General features: G+C 40.1%; 1 protein-coding gene across 1 annotated transcript; it reads left to right on the top strand.

Moving 5' to 3' along the window:
* Nucleotides 1-2,482: 2,482 nt before the first annotated feature.
* Nucleotides 2,483-4,971, top strand: LOC308138314 (uncharacterized protein; the record flags this gene model as incomplete). The annotated part of the gene is made up of 2 exons (XM_080507396.1): nt 2,483-2,651; nt 3,780-4,971. The coding sequence occupies 2 exons, from the start codon at nt 2,483-2,485 to the stop codon at nt 4,721-4,723; spliced, it is 1,113 nt and encodes a 370-aa protein (XP_080363522.1). The 3' UTR covers nt 4,724-4,971.
* Nucleotides 4,972-9,451: the final 4,480 nt, after the last annotated feature.

Below are 9,451 nucleotides of genomic sequence, written 5' to 3'. Positions count from 1 at the left end.
CTGCATGGTGTCAGCCACTTCTATCTCACATCAACGCACTATTGCAGATAGACTTCTTTTCTTTATGTGTCTGAAAGTGATAAAGTGTCCTGCAGACTCAAACAAATCGCATGAGTTATACATTTAATTTGTACTGCTTCGCAGGATATGTGACATCAGTCACTACAAGCGCAATCAACCCGAAACCAATCAATCCATCCACATTTTGCTGATTACAGTTGCAGGAGACTTCAGATTATCCTAGCGCAGAGCTTGAATTCAGAACTGTAACTCCTATCAAGACACTGGCAGGAAACACAAACACAACAGCTCCTTAAAAAGAGATTTTTCAAAGTTCCAAAATAATGACCTAATGTATATATCGATTGTGAGCAGAACTCAGCTGTCCCCAAACTGCATGCAAGTGACGCATTTGGAGGTCAATCACCTCCATTGTTGTGTGAATGGGTGACTGGTGATTGAAAAAAGTGATATAGGTGTAACCCATTGCTTTCACTCAACAGCGGAGATATATAACAGAAAATCTTACTTGAATAAAGTGGGGATGCAAGATGGATGGACAGATAAATGGAAGAATTGGTGGAAAGATATAAAATCCTCTCCCTTGTCTGCCACCATTCATGTTTTGGATCTCTCCCTTAACCATCACAACTAATGAGTATTTATGAGGCTTTCTAAAAAAACTGGATGACAACATATTTATTAGAGTTAGGTGTTTGTTTGTTGGCTTGTTTCTTTCTTTCTTTCATTATATAATTGGTGGTTTGATTGTTTGTTTGGTTATTTGTTTATCTAATAAGTTGAAGAATAGGACAATGTAGGGGATACTTTTCAATGCGTCCATACATTGTACATGTCAATAATTGTAATTTTATGACAAGAGGAAACAATGGCTTGCCAGATCTAGGAGTGTTTGAGAGATGTTTCATTCTTCTGGCAGTATCTCAAATATTTACACTTATTGTATTATTGTTTCGATTCTTTTTTCCATAGAATTGTATGAAATGATTTATCTGACAAATGATACTTGTAAAAACAGCCAAGCTGAAAAACCTCCGGAATGGGTTTGCAGTAAATATCCACCTGACTGTGCAGCTCAGCTTGTGAAACTCAGAAGTGGCCTCACCCCTATCTCCATGATTCTTCTTATCCTTCCCACCAACCCTCACTCTGTGTCTCCACAAATGTTTTAAGACCACACTTCAGCCCTCGCTTCTCCCTACTGTTCTCTTCATCCTCTCTATACTATTTTGACATCACAAATACTTCACAGACTTGTAAAGACGAGGCTTCCTCCAGTGTGGACAGACAGCAGTGGCTGCTCAACATGTGATGCTCTGTGGAGCAGACACACTTCAACGGAGAAAAATTATGTGATACTATAAACCCCCTTGGTGCTGTTTGGCATGGTCTTAAGGAAAGTGTGTCCAGAGGTGTGAGGCAATCGCCGTAACAGGGATACACATTGACCTTCAGGCCAGCAACTGTCTGTGTATCCATGGCTGGCAAAGGATGTACCAGTGTAATACACTAAGCTCTCATAATTTCTCTGGTCATTTTGGCACCAGCTTCTTCCAGTGGACAGCTGGGAAGCCATTAGCAAAATACCATAGTTCTCAAACCACAGAATTGCCATTAATTTATTCAGTCTGTAAAGACAGCAGCTCCACATCCAAAAAACACTTTCAGGGGACAACTTTTTATGTCAGCAATAAGATTTCAACTTGGCTCGTCAGGACATCAAATCTTAACGCAGATTACAAATCAATACAACATGTGACATAATGTAAATTTATGAATGTCCATGTTTATTACAATAAATCTTTCTAACACACAACACTCACACACACACGCACGCACGCACACCGCACACACACACACACACACACACACACACACACACACACACACACACACACACACAAACACACTCTCTCTCTTTTTAAATCTTTTCTCTTTTTTGTGAGGTGTGCAAGAAATGTGATATGTCCACACTTTAACAAGGAGCTAAAATAAAAACAATAAAAACACATATTTATAATTAAGTAATATAATAAAGGAATAAGAACGCAAGAATCATACTTCCTTTCATTCTTATTTTTTTAAGGTTCGTTTTCCCCTTTGCTCATCATAAACCAGAGTGTTGCTTTACTTCAACCTCCAAAGTTGCTCCTTCAGAAGTAATAATTATTCATTCTTCTGCTAAAAGATTGTTTTTCAATGGATTTTTATAGTCTGTTATCTTGGAAGACGACACAATGATTTTTAAGTGTGGGAAACCGTACTCTTTTAAATTTGTAAAACTTTCAATAAAGTTCCGAAGGAGAGAAAAAAGAGTTTCCGTCGCGAAATATAAACGTCATTCATACGTCATCAACACGCGCCTTGACACGGGGTCGACTTTGTGAAACAAGAAATATTTTAGGTGCTGTTTGGTGTGGTGTTGGCTCACTGACGGAATATTCCATCTGCTCCATCGACAATGAGCTCACTTCAGGCTTTGAGAGACTTTATCACCGAGCGACTAACTGCTGCTGCTGGAGAAATATTCACCGTGTTTGAACAAACTCTCGTCCAGTACGAGGAGATTAACCGTCAACACAGACTGCTGGGAATCAGCTGTACACCTCAAACCAAGTTACCCCGAACAGGTATGGAAACGTCTAAATGAGCACATGACTTTGACTCGTGGATGATCTTCATCGTTGTGGTTGTGTTTGGTTTATTCACCGCAGACAGAAGCAGGATTTGTGTCTGGCTGGAAGCTTGGATTGAGCTCAGACTGACTTCTCCCCCCAGGTTTGAGTTAATACACAGATGCAGTTGAGAGCGGCAAAACATGTTTAAAATGAGACTCACACAGTTTAATATATACTTTTGATATAAAACGTTCTTATGTTGCATTTATGAAGCAACTACCGTCGTGATGTGCATGCGCAGTAGTAGTGTTTCTACTGTACCAGTGGACGATCCCTTTGAAAAAAAATGACTGGAGTTTAAATTACCCCCCCCCCCCAAAAAAAAAAAAAGTTTATTTATGAATCATTTTATGTAATCTTCATGGAGCTGCTACACAGGCACTAAAGAGCCACATGTGGCTCCAGAGTACAATGCATCAAAATAACGTAAAAAAAAAAAAAAAATTATATGGATATCCGTCGGAAAAAAGTGGACTGCTTTGAACGTGTTGTGGAGAGTATAAAATATTCCAATTTCCACTTAAAATAAAAGGGGCATTCGGCAGTCACGTTACCCAAAGTCTGCAACAGAATGGCATAGGCAAATGAAAAGTACCAATGTTTCCATTTTCATAGCCCTTAATGCAATTTTGTTAACTTACTACGTTTTTGAGCTAAGGAGAAATGTATGTCCTTTTTTTGACCTTTTACTTACCTCAAGTTGCCTTTGGAGCCAAGTGTGTCTGTAGAAAGAAATGTATTGCGGTCTGAAATAAAATCAACAAATAGAGCTCTCGTATTGGCAGGTATTGAAATCCAGCTATCGGGCTCGGATCACAAGTGGAAAAAAAATATGGATCGGTGCATCCCTATTAAAGTTGAAATTAATCCAAAAAGTAATCGCTAATCCACCAGCTGCTCAGCAGCAGATGGTGCACATGCATTAATGTCATTATAACATCATTTTTTAAATTTGAATGAAGGTTTGTAATCTCACTGCTTGCCCCCCCCCTTTTTTTCTTTTTTTTTCTTTTTTTTTAAAGCTGGAACTATAGAAGTAATGTAACTAACATTTTATCTTGTCCTTTTTTTCCCCTCCAGAGCTCCCACAGCATCATGAATGTAGGGAGGAGAAGCTCTTTAATCAGGAAACAAACTACTGCAAAGAGAAGGGAGACCAAGAATATCCACAGATCAAAGAGGAACAAGAAGAACCAGAACCTCAACAGACTGAGGAGCCTGAGGAACTTGGTCAGGAGGGAGAGCGGCTCGTACTGAAGCTTGAACCTTCTATAGATGGGCAAAGATACTTGAATGAACCAGCAGAAGCACCAGACCCTGAGCAGTTCCTCTTCCATGACTTTGAAGTCCACAATGTGAAAAAACATATTGACTCAGACTCAACTACAAATGCAGAGAGTAAAAAAATCACCACAGTTCATAGTGACCTAGTGGAGAGAATTTGTGAATTCTGTGGTAAAAGTTACAACAGACATAGTGAATTGTTGGTCCACCTGAGAACTCACACAGGTGAGAAGCTGTATTCTTGTGAAACATGTGGGAAAAGTTTCGGTTTCCACAGTAGTTTCTTGCGTCACATGAGAACTCACACAGGTGAGAAGCCGTATTCTTGTGACACATGTGGGAAAGGTTACACTCTACAGAGTCATTTGTTCATCCACAAGAGAACTCACACTGGTGAGAAGCCGTATTCTTGTGAAACATGTGGGAAAGGTTTTAGTCAGCGGAGTAATATGAAGAGTCACATGAGAACTCACACAGGTGAGAAGCCATATTCTTGTCAGACGTGTGGGAAAAGTTTCAGTCAGTCCAGCACTTTGATGAGTCACATGAGAACTCACACCGGTGAGAAGCCGTATTCTTGTGCAACATGTGGTAACAGTTTTATTGATAACAGCACTTTGTTGCGCCACGTGAGAACTCACACAGGTGAGAAACCGTATTCTTGTGCAACATGTGGGAACCGTTTTAGTCATCATTGTTCATTGCTGCGCCACATGAAAGTTCACAAGATGAAGTCATGAAAGGCTGCATGGGCGATTTCATTGAGGAAGTCCAGCTTGATCCCAAAATCACGAGGTATGGTCAAGTTTATATGAAACGTTGCTTATTTAAACACTGTTGAGATTGCGTCAGGAGAAAAAGCAGTTTGTTTCTTGATTGTCACAAAAATAAGATTTACGTGAACGTGGTTTCCATTTGTGTTGAACTCCAGAGACGCTGACAAATGGCCCCCTGGATGCATAATGAACCTTTGTCTACGTTCCCACTGCAGGTGAAATGCAGCTCAATTTTAACTTTATGCATATACGTCGCCCATATCAACTGAGCTTAATATAAATGTAAATAAATTATTGATATGAATCAAATGGGTTTTGTCATTCAGTGTTTGTTGTAAATTTACCATGAACGAGTCGTAATTTAATTGCATACCATTGGAAAGAATTATTGTCACTTGAATGTGACATGTCTGCTGAAGTACATTGAAAAGGTTTATGGAATATCGTGTGCTTGAGGGATGCTTGAAACTGATTGCATTCATCAAAACATGCCATCCATTTCTAAAACTAAATGTTCATTAGAAATGGTAGACTAAAACATGCAGGCAAGACATTTTGGTGTTTATCCAAACACCATCAGTTATCAGAATGTAATTCCAATGAATGCACATCAGGATGTCACTTAATATGACATCACATAACTTAAAATGAAATCCATTCCTCAAATCCAAGTTATTCTGCTGGTAAATTGGCCAAAATCACCTTTAAAATTGCTGCAGTGTGTTAAATGTGCTGCAAACAGTGAAACCAAATCAAAGGCGCAGAAAATCTCCCAACTCATTCCTGTGGCAGCGTGGCTTGTCTCCCAGTCAGAAGGTTGCAGGTTTGATTCCCATCTCCGCCTGTCCCCATTGCGACAGGTGAAAACTGCTCGCATTGGAGTGACGGTGCCTCGCATGCCCTCAGCCTCCATTGGTGTGTGAATGGGTGAATGTGATGAACGCCGTAATGCGCTTTGGGACGACTCACGCAGTTGAAAGGTGCTATGTAAGTGAAGTCCATTTACCATTAATGAATTCTTTTGCGGATGAGCTGTACATTATATGTAAGTTTTTAATTTTGGTAGTGATTGGTTGGTTATGAATGCCAAAAATATTTTTGGCATCATTCAGGGAGAATTTCCAACCAATCAGAAGTTCCGGGCATTGCCTCTCATCAAAAAATTTGATTACAAGTTTATATCTAATAGATTCCGATAATTAAAATAAAATAAATGTAATAAATTGATACGTGTCAAATGCACTGGGCAATCCATTCATAAACGAGCTCCAACTATTTCAGGTGCGGCGAAACACCTGCAGTAGACGTCAGTAGTAGCTGTTCAGGCGTTGAAACAAGGCTTATTGAGGCTTATTTGTGTGCAAATAAGCCTCAATAAATGAACCTTTTTGTGAACAGTTTAGCTGCAACGCTTCAGGTCTTCCAAGACGCTTCATCTGGCCTCCAAAGCCGCTTCTTACTTCACTTTTTTGGTAGCTCACAAACAGCTTGTTAGTGATTCCTACTGGACAATCCTGCACAGGTTTGCAGCATGCTGCAGCCAAGTCGACTATATGGACGAGGGCAGGATACTGCGGGGTCGGCCTCCAGTCCATCACAGGACAAACACACAGACAGACAATCACACACATTCACACCTGGGGGCAATTTAGGGTCACCAATTCACCTCACATGCATGCTTTGAGATTGTGGGAGAAAAGCTCTGCCCCAATACTGATCCACACTACAATAAATTTTTTGGTAATTCAAAACAGTATATTGAAAGTTACATTCCTCTTTAATTCCTGCAAATGTATTATGTTTCTGTCAATGCCCCCCCCCCCCCCCCCCCCCCCCCCACACACACACACACACACACACACACACACACACACACACACACAATTTGTAGTATTATATTTAAACATGGCTTGTTGAGTGAATTTGAGTTGATTCAAAGCGAAATCCACATCGCATTACAGATAATCTCTCTCACAATAGTATGGTGACCATACACATCCTGCACTTACTGCAGGAATTCATAAAACCTGAAACATGTATGATGTCTTATGGGGTGTACAGTAAATTACTGTTATGGTTACAAGATAGAATAAATAGAAAGTATAATCACAGCCAGAGTCATTGTCAAAGTATATACAGCAGGCTGATGGTGGCTGACAGCAGCAGACTCAACAAAATCATCAGAAAGGTTGGTGATGTGATGTGGTGAGGCAGAGACAGACTCTGTACTGGTGGTGTCAGAGAGGAGGATCCAGTCTTCCAGAGGTCCATTCTGAACAATGTCTCTCATCCCCTCCGTGATGTTCTAGTCAACAGCAGGAGCTTCTCCAGCAGATTCATACCAGGAAAGTGCTCTACAGAGTCACAGGAGACCCTTCATTCCTGTGGCCTAAGAGACTAGAACACATCTTTTAAATAGCGTTTCTTGTGTTTTCCGGTAATTTAATCGCTTCTGTGCTAATAGAAGTCACCATAAAGCCTTGTAAATAGTCATATTTAATAGGATGTCATTTTTGTCTTGTCGTATTTGATATTTAAATGTCTTTTTTATTCTGTGTGGAGCAACGCTTTAACAGAATGAGATTGATAAAATATGTCTATGCTATATTTCAAATGAGATGACAAATGTCTTCTATTCTATTCTATTCTATTCTATTCTATTCTATTCTATTCTATTCCAGTGATTTCCAACCCCCATAAGAAGTGCCAAAGATTCATGGGGGGGGGTCACGAAACCCTCTTGATTTTTCAGTTTAATGATGGGTAAGTCAGCATCAAAATCATTTTTGTCCCAAAGCTACTCATGCTAAGTGTTTAAGTGGAGCTAAGCTAAGTGTTCCTAATAAATGCATAATTTACCTAAACACTATAAATTTATTTAAGGGGGCATATGGTGCTGCCAAGCAAGGTGGCAGGGAGCTCTGAATGTCCATTTGGTTTCATGAAATCAAACACATAAATTCCACTTTAGACCCAAAAGTTTAGCTCAGCTGTCAGATCATAATAATAAGTTATAATATGAGTTATATTAAAATAAGTGTATTTTCTTGGAAAAGGCCAACAATAGCACAACTTGTAATGAGTATTTATGAGGCTTTCTGAAGGGGTGGATGATGAGACCTTTAATAGATTCAGGTGTTTGTTTATCTAAAACGTTTAAGAACAGGACAATATAGACTCTATATTGTCCTGTTCTGACAGTATTGCCAGTGGCACTTCTTCCTTGATAACAAGCGACGGAGGAGCCGAAGCTGACAGCCCAATCAGAGATTGGAGACAGAGGTGGCAAATTTGCCTGAAATCGATAATTAGTCTTAAAAAAAAAATCTACTTTTAACTGTGCAAAGATCACAATCGATCCTCTGTCATTGAGGATACTTTTCTGTTTTGCCATAACATTTGCTTGTTAATAATATTATGACACAAAGAGAAAATAATGGCTTTCCAGATCTAGACAAGAATGGGTTTGCACTGCAGCATTTTCCTTTGTCTCTTCAGACTGGAAGATTTACTCCTGCATAAAATCTGTCTCTCCTACAACTTCCTCTGCTGGGAGTTAAGAAGCTCTGAGGCATCCAAAACTTCACAAGGAGTCAGTCAGAAGGTGACAGAGTGACACGAGGACACCTTTTGAGACAGTGACCTTATGACATAATCAGAAAAGTATGAAGCCAACTAAACTTTGTCTCCACATCCCAAGTCTCACACACTTCCATTGGGCAGCAGGGTGATTTGCAGAGGTCACTCTCATGGTTCACTGCGGTCTTTCAGTTTTTCCAGCTCCATCCGGCTGTGGAGCTCAGCCTGCAAAGCCACTGAAACCCAGAAGTCTCTCTCTCTCTCTCTCTCTCTCCGTCTCTCTTCTTATTCTCCCCTCCAACCCTCACTCTGTGTCCCCCACAAATGTTTTAACACCACACTTCCGCCCTCACCTCTACCTGCTGTTCTCTTCATCCTCTCTATACTATTATCACATTACAAATACTTCGCAAGTCTGTGTGGACAGACAGCCGTGGCTGCTCAACATGTGATGCTCTGTGGAGCAGACACACCGCAACAGAGAAGCATGATGGGATACTAAAAACCCCCTCGGTGCTGTTTGGCATGGGCTTGTGAAAAGTGTTTCCAGAGGTGTGAGGCAATCGCCGTAACAGGGATACACATTAACCTGCAGGCCAGCAACCGTCTGTGTATCCATGGCTGCTGAGGGATGTGCCAGTGTAATATACTGAGCTCTCGTCTTTTTCCTGGTTGTTTGGCACCAGCTTCTTCCAGTGGACAGCTTGGAAGCCATTAGCTAAATATCATAGTTCTCACCATATAATTACTGTTTTGCTTTTGTTTTGTTTTGTTTTTTTGTTTGTTTGTTTTTTTACTCAGTCTGCAAACAAGCTCCATGTCCAGAAAGACACTAAGGTGACACTTTTTTTTTAAAATGTAAATGTAAAAAGTTACATGACAAAACATTCTTTGGTAATCTTGAGCCAAACTGAATTCCAATAGTTTTTTCATGCATCACATTAGACTACAGACTAAAACTCGCTGCTTTAGAAAACCACATCATTACTGTGCAATTTCATCTTGAGTGGGAGGGGGTTGATACAACGATTGCAAATGAACTTGCATTGACAACAGATCCAAATTTGTCCATTTGTTTTTCGTAAAGTGGAACATGTACATAATGAAACACTT

This window comes from Blennius ocellaris, assembly GCF_963422515.1.
Source record: "Blennius ocellaris genome assembly, chromosome: 13".
NCBI lineage: Eukaryota > Metazoa > Chordata > Actinopteri > Blenniiformes > Blenniidae > Blennius > Blennius ocellaris.
The sequence above is the reverse complement of the archived record's forward strand: the minus strand, read 5'-3'. Positions and strand labels throughout refer to the sequence as shown.